Source organism: Leucopleurus acutus, assembly GCF_964270905.1.
Source record: "Leucopleurus acutus genome assembly, chromosome: 14".
Classification (NCBI taxonomy): domain Eukaryota; kingdom Metazoa; phylum Chordata; class Mammalia; order Artiodactyla; family Delphinidae; genus Leucopleurus; species Leucopleurus acutus.
In genome coordinates, this window is record NC_139156.1 from 45,376,625 (window position 1) to 45,395,240 (window position 18,616).

The 18,616-nt window shown below is 51.7% G+C and overlaps 2 protein-coding genes across 9 annotated transcripts in view; one reads left to right on the top strand and one right to left on the bottom strand.

Moving 5' to 3' along the window:
• ALOX5 (arachidonate 5-lipoxygenase) overlaps positions 1-2,251 on the top strand; it is a gene marked incomplete at both ends in the record, with an annotated part of 53,139 nt that extends 50,888 nt beyond the window's left edge. For 3 of the 4 annotated variants that reach the window (XM_082853869.1, XM_082853870.1, XM_082853871.1), the window contains 3 exons: positions 327-427; positions 738-908; positions 2,072-2,251. In XM_082853869.1, coding sequence (XP_082709995.1) covers positions 327-427; positions 738-908; positions 2,072-2,251 — 452 coding nt within the window. The remainder of the gene's footprint in view (positions 1-326; positions 428-737; positions 909-2,071) is intronic. The other variant, XM_082853872.1, reaches the window with a different exon arrangement.
• Positions 2,252-7,561: 5,310 nt separating this feature from the next.
• Positions 7,562-18,616, bottom strand: part of MARCHF8 (membrane associated ring-CH-type finger 8) — a 111,064-nt gene continuing 100,009 nt past the window's right edge. For 4 of the 5 annotated variants that reach the window (XM_082854504.1, XM_082854503.1, XM_082854505.1 and 1 more), the window contains 5 exons: positions 16,599-16,681; positions 15,522-16,367; positions 13,921-14,101; positions 11,797-11,944; positions 7,562-11,381 (listed from right to left, as the gene is read on the bottom strand). In XM_082854504.1, coding sequence (XP_082710630.1) covers positions 11,077-11,381; positions 11,797-11,944; positions 13,921-14,101; positions 15,522-16,367; positions 16,599-16,681 — 1,563 coding nt within the window. In that variant the 3' untranslated portion in view covers positions 7,562-11,076. The remainder of the gene's footprint in view (positions 11,382-11,796; positions 11,945-13,920; positions 14,102-15,521; positions 16,368-16,598; positions 16,682-18,616) is intronic. The other variant, XM_082854507.1, reaches the window with a different exon arrangement.

Consider the following 18,616-nt stretch of genomic DNA (forward strand, 5'->3'; position numbering starts at 1 on the left):
CTCTTCCCTTTCTTTGGGCCGTGCTGGCCTGTGGCCTCCACCTTAGCACCTGGCACTGGGGCCAGAGCCCCTAGGGGACCCCTATCCACCAGTATGCCTCAAGGGGACATCTCAGGGCCTTTCTGTGTCTCCTGAGAGCCCAGGTCAGAAACAGCAGGAACACTGGGCCAAGCGGCTGTCCCCTCCCAGTGAGTCTTGCCCACGCCCGGGCCCTCCAGCACTGGTGTGTGGGAACCCAGGAAGCGGTATGGGTGGAGGCGTGTATCTGCCAGTCGGGGGTCCCTCCCCAGGGTCGGGGCCTCAGCCGGCCCGTGGCTCTGCCTTAGGCTTCCCTGAGTCCATCAAGACCAAGGAGAAGCTGTCCGAGTACCTGACTGTGGTGATCTTCACGGCCTCAGCCCAGCACGCGGCAGTGAACTTCGGCCAGGTGGGCGAGGGCAGGGCGAGGTGGCCAAGCCCACCTTGACTGCTTCTGAGGGCCCCTGGGCGGACCGCCCCACTTCCTCGTCTTCCAGACAGACGGGGGTGGACGAAGCCCAGGCAGCCCCGGGGCCAGGAGTCCGGTGTTCCTGGTACGGTTTGGTTCCGTGCTAAGCACTGGGCGCCAGCCCGAGGGAGGGGCCTGCCCTGGCCTTGCTGGAGCGGGAGGAGGGGACTCGGGAGGAGGTGTAGGAGACGAAGGTGGGCGGAGGCTGCGCCGCAGAGGTGCCCACGCGAGCCGGTGGCCATCCCCACAGTACGACTGGTACTCCTGGATCCCCAATGCCCCCCCAACCATGCGAGCCCCGCCGCCGAAGGTCAAGGGTGTGGTCACCATCGAGCAGATCGTGGACATGCTGCCCGACCGTGGCCGCTCCTGCTGGCATCTGGGTGCAGTGTGGGCGCTGAGCCAGTTCCAGGACAATGAGGTGAGACCGGAGGCCTTCTCGCCCCTTCCGGGAGTCAGAAGGTTTAACCCGCTCCTCAACCCCAGGGTTCTGTGGTTTAGGGCTCAGGCTGGACCCCTGCTGGCCAGGAATCCTGACTTGCAAGGCTGGAGGGGCCCAAGAAGCCCTCAGGCCCAAGCCTGGCTGGAGCTCAGCGTGGGCGGGGCAGGAGAGCTGGGGGACACTGGGACACTCCCCACAAGGGCACCCCCCACCCCCGCCATTGACAAAGCTCCGTCATGTGGGTTTCTCCCCGGCACCCCAGCGGTGGGGCTGAGAGTTCCCTGGGTATCTTCTGAGACATTCCCACGCACATACAACCTACCGAAGCTAATCCCAAAGCCGGCTCTCGGTAGACACAGCCCCACGGTGTCGGCGCATGGCTGCTCAGAATGACGGGCCAGTTGAACCAGCCCCAGACCCGCAGGCATTCGTTGGCATCTGAGTTGCTTTGGGACCTTTGCTAATGTCGTGGTCCCTCACTAACATCTGCATGTATGGGTCTTGGCACGTGTGTCTGTAGAACCAGTACGTTCCTTGTAGAGGAGTTTCTTGGTCGAAGAATGTTGAGACTGAATTGCCCTCCACAAACTAAATCTAAAAGCCCATCAGTAGCACGGGCTATTTCTACCACTTCTACCAGGCCTGGGTATGAAACTTTCCAATTTTAACAATCCCATAGTTTGTTTCTAAAAGGTACGCTTAGTTTTAATTTGCAGGCATCTGTGTGGGTGTGCAAATGGGCATACCACCCCCAACAGAGCCTGGCTGTGGCCGTCCTGGGCTGGAGAGAAGGCCTGCCCTGGCCCCTGTGGCCCTGCTGCCCCGAGTTCAGGCGGGAAGGCGGGGAGTGCTGCTTGGGACCAGGCCACATGCCCACCACGGCCAGGACTACCCCCCACCTCCACGTCCGCCTGCACCTTTACACGTCCTTATAGCCTTATACCCTGCGGCAGGGCACTGATCCGTAAGGTCCCAGCCCAGGAGCATTCTCGGGGCGCTCTCAGCAGGTGGCAGGAGGTGGAGATGGGGGGATGAGCACACGCCTTGCCTCCCAAAGGATGGTCTCTGGGGTGGGACAAGGCCTGTCAGTTTACATCGCCTCATCGCAGATTAACGTGTCTCTGTTGTGTCTGGGTCCTCAGCTGTTCCTAGGCATGTACCCGGAGGAGCATTTTATCGAGACACCTGTAAAGGAGGCCATGGCCCGATTCCGTAAGAAACTTGACACCATTGTCAGCGTGATTGCTGAGCGCAATAAGAAGAAGAAGCTGCCATATTACTACTTGTCCCCAGACCGGATTCCCAACAGCGTGGCCATCTGAGTGGCGCCTGAGCCCGTCTCACTCCGGGACGGCCAGCTGCTCCAGGCTTGGCTCGGCACCCAGACTCCAGCCTGCCCAAGAGGGCAGGCTCCCAGGGCGGCTGCAGGGCAGGCCTTCAGATTCCTGGGAATTTGCCCACAGGCCCCAGGCTCCTGGCTTCAAACCAAAGGCTCCCCAGGTTAGACCATGATATAGCTAAGCTTCGGTGCATTTTCCTGTTTGTTCCTCAGTCTCTAGTGAATCCCATACTTTGATCGAAGTGTGTAAACACTGCAGGGACCTTTCCTACACAGAGGACTGTGTAGTTTCCTGCCCACCACCCAGCTCAGCGCTTCTGCAGCAGGAAAGCCCCACAGAGCAGCATAACTGATGGATGTTTGCTCTTGTTGGGGACACGGGATGATTACTTTCTGTTCTATTTAGGCTTAGTTCAATTTCTTGCATACAGTAGGTGCCCAAATAAATTCTTGTTGAATGCATTAAGAACTGGTTTTCATAAAAATAAAGTTTATTTAAAACAGGTCTCCTTCTACATGCTACGTTCCAATCACCCCAAACAGCTCAATCCCCTCCCCAACCCCAAAAAGCCATAATCATTATGATCCCGTCTAGGCAAAAGCCTCCCCCCAACCCTCAGTCTGGAGAAAAGGTGCTTTTCTCTCTTCTTTGCCCAGAAACTCCTACTCTTCCTTCAGAACACATCCCAGATCTCATCCCCTCTGGGGAGACACCCTAGTTGCCCAGATAGAGCTCGTCTCTCCCCCAGGGCTTTGTTCAAACCTCTTCCATCCTCCCACGTGGTCTCACCCTTGGAACTAGAGCCCCTGGAGGATAGGGGACCCGCTGTATTTACTTCTGTGCCCTAATGGTGGCCTAGGGCTGGCATAAGTCACCACCGTGCTGCTCCCATACTTTCCTCCCAGCTGGGCACCTACCCTACAGATTCCAGGCATCGTCTTGGGGGCTGGGGGCTGTTTTCTCCTATGGCAGAGAAAGCAACATGCCTTTTTAAAAAATGCATTTTCTTTCCTCAGGCCCAAGAAGCAGAGCCAGCCCTGCGCTTGGGGATGACAATCCACTGTCTCCTCCTACACACATACCCAGCCCCAGCCCCCAGCCCTTGGCTTCAGAATTGGGTCAGTGGAATCCACAGGGTTTCAGGAAAGTGTACACCTGATGTGCTAGGCCAGCCACCCTAGGCCATCTGGTCGGCTCTATTTTAGCCCAGGGGTCATCCTCCCCGCACCAGCCTGACACCCCAAGTAGTGAGGAGCAGTGAGTGTGTCCTTAGGATCCCTGGGCCCGAAGTACCCTCTTACCTCCATGTGCACTGGTACAGCCTGGGGGAAGGAACATTGGGTGGACTTTTTTTTTAAGTTTATTGAAGTAGAGTTGATTTACAATGTTCTGTGAATTTCTGTTGTATAGCAAAATGATTCAGTTACATATATATATATATATATATATATATATATATATATATATATATCCCCACACAAATTCTTTTTCATATTCTTTTCCATTATGGTTTATTATAGGATATTGAGTATAGCTCCCTGTGCTCTACAGCAGGACCTTGCTGTTTATCCATTCCATATATAATGGTTTGCATCTGCTAATCCCAAACTCGCAATCCATCCCTCCCCTGCCCCCCACCCTTGGCAACCACAAGTCCATTCTCTACATCTCTGAGTCTGTTTCTGTTTCATAGATAAGTTCGTGTCATTTTTTAGATTCCACATAAAAGTGACATCATGTGGTAGTTGTCTTTCTCTTTCTGACTTACTTCACTTAGTGTGATAATCTCTAAGCCCACCATGTTGCTGCAAATGGCAAGATTTCATTCTTTTTTATGGCTGAGTAATATTGCATTATATACACACACACACACACCACATTTATGCTGTGAACATAGGGATGCATGTATGTATCTTTTCACATTAGAGGGCGTTTTCTTGGTTTCTTGTTTTTATTTATTTTTGGCTGCATTGGGTCTTCGTTGCTGTGCGTGGGTTTTCTCTAGTTGCAGCGAGCGGGGGCTATTCTTTGTTGCGGTGCGCGGGCTTCTCGTTGCGGTGGCTTCTCTTGTTGCAGAGCATGGGCTCTAGGCATGCGGGCTTCAGCAGTTGTGTGGTTCGCGGGCTCTAGAGCGCAGGCTCAGTAGTTGTGGCGCACAGGCTTAGTTGCTCCGCGGCATGTGGGATCTTCCAGGACCAGGGCTCAAACCTGTGTCCCCTGCATTGGCAGGTGGATTCTTATCCACTGCATCACCAGGGAAGCCCCACATTAGAGTTTTGTCTGGGTATATGCCCAGGAGTGGGATTACTGGATCGTATGGCAACTCTGTTTTTAGTTTTCTGAGGAAATTCCGTACTGTTTTCCATAGTGGCTGCACCAATTTACATTCCTGGGTGGACCCTTCAAAAAGGGAAATGTGGGGACTCATCAGCACTGCCTTGACCCCTAAAGCTCGCCTTGAAGGGGCTTGGTGGGGAGCGTCAGCCCCAGTCCGCAGATGAGGAAACTGAAGCTCAGCGAAGAGAAGGAACCCTTGAGAGGCCACCAGCTGGAGGAGAGCTGGGCCTACCAGGGCCTTGCACGTCATCTGCTGTGATGCCTCTGGCTGATCTCGCACCAGAGTACCTTTCATCTCCAACATTTTAAGAATTCACAAGTGCTTCTGAAGCAGTGAAGCCTTTGCCAGCAGGCCTCTGGGGGGCAGGACTCCAACAGGCAGAAGTTGGCCAGGCAGATGCTAATTCGACCCAGCGGGCAGCCCTGCTCCCAGGAGCCTCACGTCCTCCCTCGCTTCCTCCATCATAAATGGTGGGATGAGCCCAGAGAGCCCAACTCTGTCTCTTGGGCCTGGGCCTCCACAGGGTGGAATCAGATGGGGTGGGGGAATTGGAAATTGGCTGCATTTCTTCCCAGACACCCCAGAAACTGGCTGAGATCTGGAGGGTGGGTTGGGAGGAGAGCCCTGAGTCAGAGGGGTCTCCGTGACTCAGAGCAATGCCCTCCCTGGGCCTCAGTTTCCCCGCTATACATGGGGGTCAGACTGGAGTACCTGTTCTTAGTGTTGGGTGAGGGACGTTCCTGTGGAGGGGAAGCACAGACCACTTTGAAAATCGGATAAAAGCTATGGGCATCCCCCCAGGAGTGTGACACAGGCACTTACACAATCCTCAGGGAACCACACACCTCCTATGGCTGACCAACGAGTCCCGGGACCAGGGTTCCCAGGTGACTGGATTTTATGGGACAGAAAAGTTCTGCAAGAAAAATCTGGAGGGACATTTGTGTTACCAAGTTTTTGTTGGTATGAACCAATGAATCCATAAAAAGCACCCCTGCCAAGTGCTACCAGCGACTCTTATCACTGCTTCATAACAGGGCGTTTTAACAACAGAAGAGCAGGAGAATAAGGATAACAAGACTACTCTTTCTCACAACAACCTGTGTTGCCTTTTCCCATCTCCGCCTGGTCCCCCTGCAGACTGTGCCACAGCAGTGCTGGGAAGCACGGCGGGCCAGCTCCCCTCTGCCGAGCGCCTGGCACTGTGTCTCCAGTGAAAGGGTGGAAGCTGGACAAGGGGAACAAAGTGGAGCCCAGCTTGGCTCCCTGGACCCCTGGACCTCCAGACGCCTACCTAATGCAGAGGGACGCTGAGATCGTGCCCGCAGAGCCTGGACTGCGCTCCTCTCACTTCAGCTCCGGGGGAGGCAGCCTGGCGAGGCAGGGCCGATGAGGCTTCTCTGATGGCCCAGAGGCTGGGCCTGCCAGCCCAGAGGAACTCTCAGCTCAGGACAGCAGGCTCATCCCTCTCTCTCTCTCCCCCCTGAATTACCCTTCTCAGCTCTTTCCTGACCCGACGTGCAGTGGGACTCCTGGTCTCTGTTGCACTTCTGAGGCTGGGAGAAAAGACAGGCCCTAGAAAGGGTCGTCTATGCCGCTCACAACACGTGGGCTGTGCAACAACTCTAGGGGGCGGTGATCACACGGGCCAAGCGTTGGCAAACTTTTTCTGTAAAGGGGCATGTAAATATTGTAGGCTTTGCAGGCCATACGATCTGCCATTGTAGCAGGAAATAAGCTGAATACAGTGTCAATGAAGGGCAAGGCTGTACGTCTACATTTATGAAACAGGAGGCTGGTCTGCGAGCAGTGGTGGGCCACCCCCCCGACCTAGAGGATTCAAACCGCCCCTAGCGGTGTGCCATGAGCAGCCCCAACCCGTCATTTTTTGGCTGGTGTCAAAGGGAAGAGAGGCCTGGGGGTGGCACTGTTTCAAGTGCCGGCAACAAGACCTTACTGGGCGTCTCTTCAGCCAAACGCAAACTCATCGGGTCCCCAAAGCGTAGAGGCTCCTCATGGGCAGTCCCCACTTCGCATTCTTACAGAAGGTTCCTCTTTCAGCTCCATGCTCCTCGCCACTCCCTCCAACTGACGCTTGAGCTCAAGGGAGCTCTCGGGGGAGGGCTGGGGCACACGCTGGCCTCCATCCCTCCCGCGAGCCCACACCCGAGCAGATGCACCTCTTCCTCTAGGGGCCTCAAGAGCGCCACTCAGTTCTGGGGACCTCTTCTCCCAAGTCAGGCAAGGAGGACACTTGGCAAAGCACCCTCCTGCTTCTTAGCTCCCCAGTCTCCCTGCACTCGTGGACGGACTCTCCCGGCTCACCAAGGGCAGTATGCTGGGGCGACCTTGGCCTCCCTCCTTTCACCTGGTATACAAAGGTGAAGCCAGGTGCCCGTCCTCGGCACTCCCAGACCCGGCAGTAGTTTGCAGTCCCGAGACTGGAGGATCAACGGCACTGTCATTACTCAGGGAAGCCCCGCCAGGAGCCAGGAGATGCAGCCAGGCTAAGCTATCGCCAGCAGCCCTGTCGGCCCTGCCCCGTTCCCTCACTCAGCTGGGCTGTGCTTCAGTATATGTTTCAGCAGATAAGGCCAGTTAAGCAATGTACCATTCCAATGGTCGTGCTGCCATACACACCCTGAACTTGAGTCTGGCTTCTCTCAAGTTGAGAGAGCTTGAGTGTGGCGAGTCCAAGTTGTTTGAGCCTGGATGCCTGAGACAAGCACACCTATGAGTACGACTTCAGCTTTCACTCCCACGCCCACACATCCTCCAGAACCCACTGCCAGTGATCCTTCCTCCCTCACAGGGACAGACCAAATCTGCACGCGAGTCTGCATGATCTACTTTCCTGAGGTGCAAGCCAGAGGAACCCGGAAAGGGGTCCAGACCACTGGAGTGCTTGCCAATGTTCCCAGCCTCCTTGCAGGAAAACACTTTCATGGAAAAACTCCTTTTTAAAGAAAAGCTTTATTGCTGCAATTAGATACTCCCATGTACAGTACAACCACCCCCCGCAATACAGAGAATTATTCAAGCAGTAATGCCGAAGAACAGTGAACATACACAAAGGGATACAAAACTAGACATTTAGATAACTTGAAATTCTCTAAGTTAAGAAAAAGTTCAAATGTGAAGTGCCTTTTAGAAACTACACCACACATGCCAGTGTAAATTTGGTCTTTATTAGCAATCAACCTCCTACAAACACTGCATCTGAACAGGTGATGGGTTGCACAATTACTTCCAAAACAAAGACAAATGCTTTTACTTCCCTATGTTTCAGTCTTTCCTTGGACTAGAGATGGAAGCTGCATATTTCAAATCAGATCCAAGAGGGAGAGTATCTCAAATGTGTATCTGCATCAGGCCAAATCCACACTGTCGTGGATCTGTACACCCTGCCGTGCCCAGTCCTCCTCCAGCTCGGCAGCCGACCACCAGGCAGCGGGGGCAGCTCGGACCCGTGCAGGCCTTAGCTGAGGCTCTTGAACGGGCCCAACTGCCTGGGGTCCGTATGTCTGTAGCCAGGAAGGGCACACCCGCAGGTTTTGTAACTGGACCCAGAAGATTGAAAAGAGTGGATGGAAGTAAAAAAGGAAGTGACATTAGGGGCCTGTGGTAGGAAGAGGTCTTTCACAATTTTCAGGAAAATCTCAAAATAAACCCAAGCACAAAAGCCCTTCAGCTGAACTATAATTTGAGGGGAAATAGAGGCCAAATCAGAGATGGCTGGCTGGTGACACCCCTGAGGCTGCTTCCCTCTCCCCCTCACCTGGCCTACAAATATCGGCCCCCCTGACCCTGAGACCTGCAAGCGCATTCAACGTTTCTATATAGTTCATCCAAGTGTCATCTTCTCACTAAAGCCAGGTGCAGAATGATCAGGAAATGGGGAATAATTAAGCCCCCAAAAGAACCTAGAGAGCAAGCTGACACTAAAGGAATGCCTGGCAGATCCACAGCTCCCACTAGATGGCAGCACAGCCCAACCTTGGCAGGGCTTCGCACTCACCCTTAGTCCCTTCGGGGAAGAGATTAGCCCTGGGACTCAGTAGGGGGGCAGAGGTGCTCAACAGGACCTGCGAGGAAAGAGAAAGGCAACGGGGTAGCTGTGTGCCACCCCAGGGGAGAAAAGAAGGACATGGGGCTGACTGTCCACAGGCAGAGGCTTTCAGGAGCTTGGCTGGAGGTGACGAGATGGTGTTTAGGCCCTTCCTAAAAAGAAGTGACAGGGCTTCCCGTGACAGTCTAGTTGGGCATGGGAGCAACACAACAGTCATGGTTATAAAGGCACCTCTGCCACACAGGGCGCCAGGCACACTGGGTGGGCTGCCCTGGGGCTATCCCCACCTAAGCACACTCTCCTTTCTACAGAAAGTCTCAGTGCTTTTCAAGTCCAGCATAAGGGGTCCCACCGGGGGGAAAGGGAAAGATTCCCACTTAAAAAGCTATCCCAGTCTTCCCTTGACCACTCATCCGCCGTTAGAGGGACAAGGGGCCTTGCCCAGGCAGTTCCTAAGGGGCACAGGCAGGGCTGACCTGGGAGTCTCCTGAGTGGACAGTCTGTAGCTGCCTCGTGTCCCCAGGCTGAGAAGGGGTGTAGGTAATTGCACTTTGGGGCACAGTGAGCACAGGCACGGGCTGGACGTGCCCTGGGAGACAGAGAGGGCCGGCTGCCCTATTTCCAGGGATGGGCTACAACTGGACAGCAGCTGCCAGACCAGAGCAGCCACGGCAGGACAAAGCCCTCCTCCAGAGCTTAAGGATCCTTCCGCCTCCTCCCGGCTTTCAAAACAAACCACGGGGCTTCTACTCTGAAATGGAAAGGAATCATCTTCTGTTTGCTTCCTCCTCTTAACAGCTGGATGAAGCAACTAAGGCTCGGAGGATGGAGGGCAGGACCCCCAGGCATCTCCCCCCAGATGCTCATCTGCGGCGCTTTCTGGAGAGTAAGCATCCGGGCAGACCTAACTTACACTGCAGACTCCCCTGGCCTGTTTTCCTGGAGTTGACTCTTACTTGCCTGGCATGATGAAACTGGTCTTCAGAAACAGAATTTTAAGCAGACCTTTTTAAAAGAACAAAGGCCATTTGATGGTAGTAATTTTGGTTTTGTTTTATGAAAAATGGTACAGGAGATAATCCCTGATGACAGAATGGACTGATAGCAGGGCCAGGGGCCCCTAAAGGATCCTCTCTGTTCAGTCCAGTTAAGGCGACAAATGGGCAGGGGAGTGGCTGGGAGCAGGGACAGTGGACCAGGGCAGTTTGCTACTCACTCCTGGCCCTCACCCCAGAGCCAGCCCGTCTGCATCTCTGCCCTGGGCAGTGGTCCACAGAATGTGCCAGGAGCAGGGGCTGGCTGAGTGGCAGGCACCCTGGAGCACCTGCAGCGTGCATGCCCCAGACCAGGGCGAGGCAATGCCTACTCCATCAGTGTGAAGCCAGCACAAACTGGAGAGGTTTGTCTTTAAAGGAGTAGTTTTTAAATATTCAGTTTTGTTCTAATTACTCGCTTCTTTTCATTTAGACCTCATGAACCCTTCTTCCGGGCTGACCAAAAAAAAAGAAACATTCAGGGCAGCCCTATGACATGAAGACTTGTCACAAAACAGGCTCAAAACCACAGAAATTATGCTCGAATTGCCATTTAGCAACCATTAATTCCCACAAGGTGTTATGAAAAAGCCTCAGACCTGTTTGTCCTGCTTTAGAGTCACAAGTCCCTTTTATGGACTTGTGTCCAGAGTAGACGTCACATTTCTTAGCATATATAAGGCAAAAAGGGTTTTAGATCTATTATAATGTGAAAGAGATAATCAGGGTCATGAAGGGAAGGTTTCTAAATGAGACGTCCTTTTAAATGTCAATCCCACAGGACACACATATTACAAAATACAGATTCTCTTTTTGTAAAGTGCTTTGCTTTGCTTAGTGAATCACTCACCACCACGCACAGAGCACCACGGCCCGTCTGCTCGGGACCTGTCAGTGGCGGCCTCCCCGCGCTCTGCTTGGTGAGGGGGAAGCCTCTCCTCATGGCTGGATGTTCCCAACACTCCACTCCAGAGGGTCGGTGGGGGGACCTGCGAACTGGAAGAGGCGCATCAGGACCCAGGCGCTACCAGCTCCTGCTCTAACCTCAGGTTTGGCATCTTATTCTCTCATTCTGCTCAAGACTACAGGCCAGAACCCAGCCAGCGCCCCATCACGGTGTTATGGGCTCTTCCAACTTCCCTTCCTGTAGACACGCTGGCGGAAGCAGAACCCAGCCGTGCACAGCTGACGTGAGGATTTTCCAAGGGAGTCACTAAGGAGGGTTTAGAAAAAGAGAAGCCATTAAAAATAGTCACCTGCCCGGTCTATGCTATTAAACGACATAAGAAAATGTACACAATTGGCAGTAAACAATTTCCTTCAGCTGTTCGCAGATGTCCAGGAGAACTACACACCCTCCACATCATCAGATGTGAACGATCTCTGCTCCAGTGTCTTCAGGTTCTGTGCAACAAGAAGAGTTTGTGTCGGAATGACAGATTCCACGTCCATCTTTATTTTCAAAGTTGGGCTCTGTTAGTGCAGATTTTTCAAAAATATTCTTTTTGCTTGTTTCTGGACAGTTTTGGACATAGATTACTCTGTTATAAGCCTTGAGTCTCTTCCATAATTGTACATACACTTTGCACTGAACGTACATAAAAAGAAGTCCACCAGTAAAGCCGATGGCCACAACCACCAATTTAGTCCAAAAGGGCCACTCTAGGATTCCTGGAAGGGAAAACACCCAGTTAGCCTATCGGCCGACCTTATTTAAGATGTGAAGTAAATAAAACACAATTTCTGAACTTCCCATAACCATGGACTCTTAACTTATCGAATCTTGCTTCGCTGGAGGAGGAGTGGAAGAGCACGTCCACTCCCTTTTATCCTGCTCCTCCAGGGGGCACTCATGGAGATTCTCTCTCTCCATGATTTGATCTCTCCTGACTGGGTTTTAAAAACTACCACCACAGCAAAAGAAACATCCAAAAAGGATGCGTAGTGCCTCATGATTGATGCCTCCTTCCAGAAGTCCAGACATTTGAGGTCTGACTTGAAAATCAACCTGGAATAACACCCCAATCCTAAGACCCACTGTGCCATCCAGGATCTCCTGGGTGCACCTTTCGTTCTGAGCACATACCTGTTGCCTGCCCCTGCTTGATCTCCTCAGCAGTGCGGTCGATGAGCACGTACAAGGACCAGACCACACAGGTGATGGCAATGATGTGGAACGTCACGGAGCACACGATCTTCCTGCGCTCGCTGGCTGTCATCTGCAGCTTCTCCCACTGGAAAGACAACGCACAGAGCGTGAGGCTCAGGCTCATGGGCGTAAAGCGCTACGATGGGGTGAGAGCTTTGTTGATGGTTAAGACTGGCTTCCCTCCTCCCTCCCCCTTTCCCAAGCTAGATGAATTTCCCCAAACACTCAGAGTCGCTCCCTTTAAACCATGTGGCGTCAACCAGGTACCAGGCACTGGTGTTCTGTCCACATCCAACTTTCTAGGCGATGAAGAGAAGCTGGGACCAAGATGAGCCATGACCCACCACCAGCAGCAAATCCCCTGGCTGCTTATTCTGGCAAAGCAGGCATTCAGCGGCTTTGATACAAGACTTTATGGTTTTGGTCCTGATGAAAACAGCACATTGGCCCAAGACCCAGGTGGCACACTTGAAGTTTCCGTGACTTGCTGACTGGCATGAGTGAGGGGAAGAAGGGGGTTGATGACACCACAACACACTAGCAGATGGGTCACACTATGTCGTGAAGGTGATGGTGGAGGGCGCTCACTCTTTGGTCCTCTGCTACATTGGCAGCAACACTGTGAAATCGATGCTAAGAGTTCCTGGTACAAGCAGTCTGTGCCAGTCCCATCTCCTCTAGGAGCTCATTAATTTACTCCAAATAGCCAGATTTTCTTTTTCATTTACTGGTTTCCGAATCAGAAGAAAACACATAGAGGTAGAGAAAAAGAACAAGTGTAAACACTGCATAAACTCTGCCAGCCCTACTCACAACCTTTCCAGGTGGTTCTATGCAGGATAAACTGAAAGTAGAGCCTTCATGGACTATCTATATTGGTCAAAGTGCCTTAAGACTCACTTGAAGAGTCAGCATAGAGCAGGCACCCAAAAAACAATGAGGCTTTTATGGGACAAAACATTTTTTAAGTAGTTTGAGCCTGCCTTCCCTAGCATCCAGATTTCTTTCTGCTATGGTGTGACACAGTGTCTTCATCTGGCTTCCCTCCTAAAATGTCCCCCTGATTTTCCAAGACACATTCAGTTCAAGCCTTTCACACTCCCCTGAAATGCTCACCCTACCTTTGCGGTGGCTGCTTTTCTCCAGAGACAATCTGACCTCTCTAGAGCCCTTTCACTTCCCCTCTAAATCCTACTGATATTCCAAGAACTGCTTCAACACCAAACATTCTATGATGCTACCACCACTCTGCTTCCCCAGAGCTCGGACCCACAATGAATACTTCCTTCTCTGAATATCTGATACGAGCGATCACCATAGAAGTCAGCATTGAATTGGCATGTTGGTGCTGTTACCTGATTTTGTAATTCCCCTTGCAATTTATGAGTTTTGAGATAAGAACAAACCTTTTATTCTTCCAAACAAAGCCTCTCCATATTCTGGGCACACAGACACACTGAACGGCCAGTGTTTACACAGGAGGGGAGCACCGGATGAGGCTCCTTTCAGAGGAAGCACGGACATGGGACCTGAAGAGAGCTGTGTTGCATGTAATGCCTGTGGTTCCTTTCTTTTCCCATCTGCCCCCACTTCCCATCTAGGAAACACCTGTCACAGGTATACAGAAATAAATTTACCATGTTATGCTGTTCTTTGTGCTGGAGAGAGATACTAATCTCCACTATATGGACCTAATTAGAGACAAAGCCTGAAGAGTTAATACATACAAAGTTTAATGCTGACTAAGATGCCACAAAACAGTCTGTGGTCAAGGGCCAAATGACCGATACAGACAAGCAGGCAGTCTTAGTTTTAAGGAAAAAGAAAACATCATATGACTGAATGGACAGAAAGAGCTTCTTCCTGAGAGGAGGGACCTGGAAATCAGTACCAAAAACATGAATGTACACACCAGCCCCAACTTCTTAAAGGAGTGAACCCAAGCCAACTGTGGCTCCACCCAGTCCCAGTCCCTGGGCTCCACCCAGTCCCAGGTGCTAACTCTTCCGGGTGCTCATCTCAGTGAAGCTAAAGTACTTCCGAGGGTGGCCTCGCACATACTTTTCTCAGAGGCTTCAGCTTGGTCTCCATGATGAACTCGTACTTGCACAGCTCACAGCAGCGTGTGTCGGAGCTCTTGATCCACTGCTGCAGGCAGGTCTGGTGCACGAAGTGGAGGCTCCCTGTGCAGTGGCAGGGTGTGATCAGAGGGCTCTCGTCATCCCCTTCACAGTGACAGATCCTGTGGCAGAAGGAAAGCCAGTCATTACGAGGAGGGCCACACAACAGGGAAGATGACACTCCAGTGGAAGGTCAGTCCCCCCAAGGAAAACGTTCCGAAACAAACATCACAAAATGACTATAAGCACGAAAACATACAAACACAAATGAAAACAATTACTACAAACTAAAAATTTCTAGCTTACCGCACCAACATGGAAAGTCTGGGTGGCTTTTGGCAACAGAGAGGAAAAAATGATATAAGAAATGACAAAGCAGTCATTTTGGGTAAGACTTAAGAACTTCGCTAAAAAGACGAATTTAAGGAAACATCTTCCAGAACTTACATGACATTAAAATAATCAGAGGTAAAATTTCTGTGTAAAACAAAACCAGCACTCTGTGTAAAACAAAACCAGTGACTTGAAAAGATGATGAACTTTGCTTGCTAGCTATAATCACTGACCTCACCTTCACACACCACAACTACATATTTCTGTCATCTCTCAGAGAGTAAACAGAGAAATCACAGTGCTTCTCCTGGACCTGAAAAACCATTATAAGATGCTGCAATTTCATTTCTTTTTTCAGGATCACTCATAGCAATAAGTGAGAAATTTAAATCATTCATTATTTCTAAGGGTGCATGCAACAGGACGTAGCTACTAACCTCAAGGAACTTAACAGACTTTTGAGAAACAGAAAGGTCTTTTCCAGCAGCTGGAGAGCAGGTAGGGACACCTGGCCTGAAAGGAACTGGGTTCTGGCCCAGGCCAGGCTCTCGGCTGTTTGTTTCTGTGAGAGGGGTTTCTGATCCAATTGTTAAAAGAAATGACAAGAGCTGATCCTGAGGAGGGGCCACTGGGGAAAGGTTAGAATGGGGAAGGCCTAAGAGTAGCGGCAAAAGTGAATTCTGAAAGCTTTTGGAGGCCTGACAAGGATGCTGCACCCGGGAAGATAAAAGTGGAGTTAGGACCTGGGCAGAGGTGGCTGCATCCAAGTTAAAAGGAAGGAAGGAGCTGCTAAAGAGCAGCCCTTCCCCATGCACATCGTGTCGCAGGTGGAGCGAGGGGTAATAACGAGGTCGAGAGGGGAAGCCAATGCTTAATATCGAGACCATCAAGCTGGAAGACTGCAGATACTATTTTTTCTTCCGCTTTCCTTATGCAAAAGCTACTTATTTTTAGTTGAGAAGAGTCAGCTTGGCCTTTAATATGTGTAGCTTCTTCCTCTTTTATCATCTATGAAACTATCTTGGGACCCATGTCATAAAAATTGGTTTTTCAAATGATACCAATAATCTATTCTGGAGAAAACTATTAATCCATAATTGTGTACAACTGCCTATTCATTTTCCTGAAACTTCACATATTAAAGCAAGATGAGGCCATGGAGGTGTGGGGAGCAGAGAGGGCCAGAATGGTGGTTCTTGGCAAACCAACCTGCAGACATCCCCTGACGTGGACACGGGAGAGATGGGGGGGCCCTTTTCAGAGAGAGGGGAAGGACCATCCAGGTCACTGTCCTTTTCCACCGAGCAGAGGGGCGCCCGCAGGACCCTGCTCTTCGGTTTTGTGGATGTGCTGTCCTCAAAGACGTCATCATCTCCCGTTTCGTCGGAGAAGAAGCCCGCGCTCCCAGCCAGCCCGCTGGAGGACTTGGCAGGGTGCGGGACGGCAGTGCAGCTCTCCAGCTCGTGGAACCAGTGCAGGCTGCTGGTGCTCAAGCCGTGTGACAGCGAGAACAGGTACCGGAGCAGCCGCCGGCTTCTGGACACGGCCTCGCCATCTGCCTTCTCGTCCAGAAGCAGGACGTGCGTGCCCCCCTTGCCGGCTCCCACCTCTGAGGCCGCTGAACGATTGGCGGAAAGGGATGAAACACAAGAATGTTTGGAACTGCCAAGAGGTTTGCGATTCAGTGTTCTTTTTTCTTTCTGGTGGAGCCTGTTAATACTGAGACACGGGTCTTGAGGGAGTATCAGTTTCCCTTCAGAGCAAGTCCTCTCCGCATAGTCAAAACTTTCCAAAGCATCCGGGACCTTCTCACCCACATCATTCAGGGATTTTGAGAACTTCAGTGTTCTTCTGGCTTTGGTATTCTTAGCAGGCTTCAAGGCCTGGACCCACTCTGAGCCATGGGAATTTCTCTTTGATGCCTGCACTGTGTCTTGACAGACAACTGTCACAGTGAGCCCTTGTGTCAGAGAACTCTGGCAGGGAGGAGCTTTCAAGACAACAGCAGACTGCACGGGACTGTGGTGACAACACTCAGAAAACACTGCACTGGAACTGCATGCAGAGAACAGTGGAATAAAAGCACAGAAAGTAAAAACAATTTTAAAAGAAAATAGGCATCAAAGTGAAGAAATGAGACTTGCGTGGTACCTGGTGAGCAAACAGCACATAAAACCAGGTTGATTGTTTAGAGCAGAGGCATATGGAGAATCAAGAACCTGCAGACATGAACGCTCATTCCTGAGTTGCACATGAACCACCGTAGCATGTGAAGCAGAGCATTACCTGCAGATGTCCTGATTGGAGGGCGTGACAGAAGTGCGAGAGAAGGCGGACACTGGAGCGGATGCCACTGAAGAGCCCCCAGCCTGCAACAACACACCTCCAGTCAGTTTTCAGGAAAAGCCAGGGGACTGCAAACACCACCTCCTTGTGAATGGCAATGGGTCTGCCGCTGCCCATTGCTCAGTGAATAGCACGTATTAGGTCCCTACGAGCCAAGGTAAGAACAAACCAAGCAGCACTCTTCTTTTCTCAGATGAAGGTAAAGTGTAGCCAAGAAATATTTGAGACTCTGGAACAGCACCATCAACCTTCTGTATATTCAGTGGTCATTTATCTTCTAAGCATCTAAACTTAATTAGTCCATACATAAGTCAAGAAACCAAGCACCGTAAGGTACACGCAAATGCAAAAGAAACATGAGGCACCTTCCCTGCTAGCTCTGCTTCCCCCACCCAGCATTCTTTAACCTGGTACCTGGGATCATCCTCGTTGAGGCTGGCCGAATGTGAGAGCCACTCCTCCCCCACCACCTGGCAGTTGGTCCACGAACCTTCACTACCCTGCCAGCGCTCTTTATACAAAAGGGAGACTACGTGAGCACAGGGCCACCAACCCAGAGCTCAACCCCAGGCCCAGGAGGGGGCTGAGCACAGAATGCTCCCGAGTCCTAATCTTGGGATTGTGTATTGAGAAAATTATCAAGAACATGTAAATGTGGAAGAAAGTATAGCAAGAGGTCATGAGATAGAGCAGGGGCTCTGAGGGGTCGTGAACAAGCCAAAATTAGAGAAAAGTCTGGGAGGGTGAGGAAGTACCACGATGGGAAGAGAAGTGGAGGAGAGAAATAGGATCAGGGAGCACAGCTGGGCTAAGGATGCATGACCACTACTAGAGGGTCCCCCAGCCTCGCACTCCAGGCTCTGTGGGGCCCTTGCCAGGCCTCATCAAGACTGACTCCTGAGATTCCACGGCCCTCACAGCACCCTGTGTGTTCTTCCCCGCTTAGGACAGTTATCCTGAGGGACAACTCAAGGGCCACGGGAAGACAGTACTGTGGGTCTGTCATCAAGAGCAAGCTGACATCTCCTCCCTGCCCTCCCCAGGCCCACTCCAGTGGCCCTCAGCCCTGCTTCTTGATTCTGGAGAGCCCACCTGGCTCCACGCTTGCTCAGTGCCAACCCCAGGATGTACTCTCATCCTGGCACTCCAGCTGTGGGACCACGGACTTGCATCAGCCACCAGGACAGCTCTCCCCACCTTGCCGCCTCTCCAGCGAATACACCAGCCTGGGAAGAGCCAGACAGAACTGGCACTCTGACTGAGATGTCCACTGGACGGCTACTCTTGCTGCCCAGCATGGGGACGATACATCACTGTAAACCCAGCTCAACCTAAAGAAGCTCGATCCAAGAAGCTACATGCTATCGTGCTACATGTATATGCTAAAATTATGCAGCATTACTCAATGAGCGCATCTTCTGAGTCACCAAAGAATCCACATTTACTTTCTAGCTGAATGTGCACGTGAACATTGCATATATTCTCCATAAAAGCATTGCTGGTCCAATTTCTTAAGAATCTAAAGTTTATTTGGAGCCACGAAAATGACATCCCTCCAATAACCTTGCACTACTTGGTCACGATTCTTTCTAAAACAAATTGTGTGTGGGGGGGGCGGCGGTCTCAATATTATGCTGCTATGTTCCCACTGCACGAGCTACCTCTGCTTTCTCCTGTGCCCTCCTCCAGGCAGCCACCACGGGCTCCTCTGTCTATTCTCCTGAGGTGAGCACACAGGGCCTTTACTGTTAGTCGCTGCACGGAGGCAGGCTGAGGAGAGCCACACTAATGTCCCCAGCTCCGACGGTCAGCCTGCTCTCTGATGTTCAGCCCTAGCCCCACTCGGAGATGGGGAGCCTTCTTGAACTTCTTGCTCCCTTCTTTAACTTGTGAGGGTGACCAGCAGCTCTGTTCAGCACCTGTAGGCAAGGCCACAAGCTGGTCACGGTGTAGAAAAG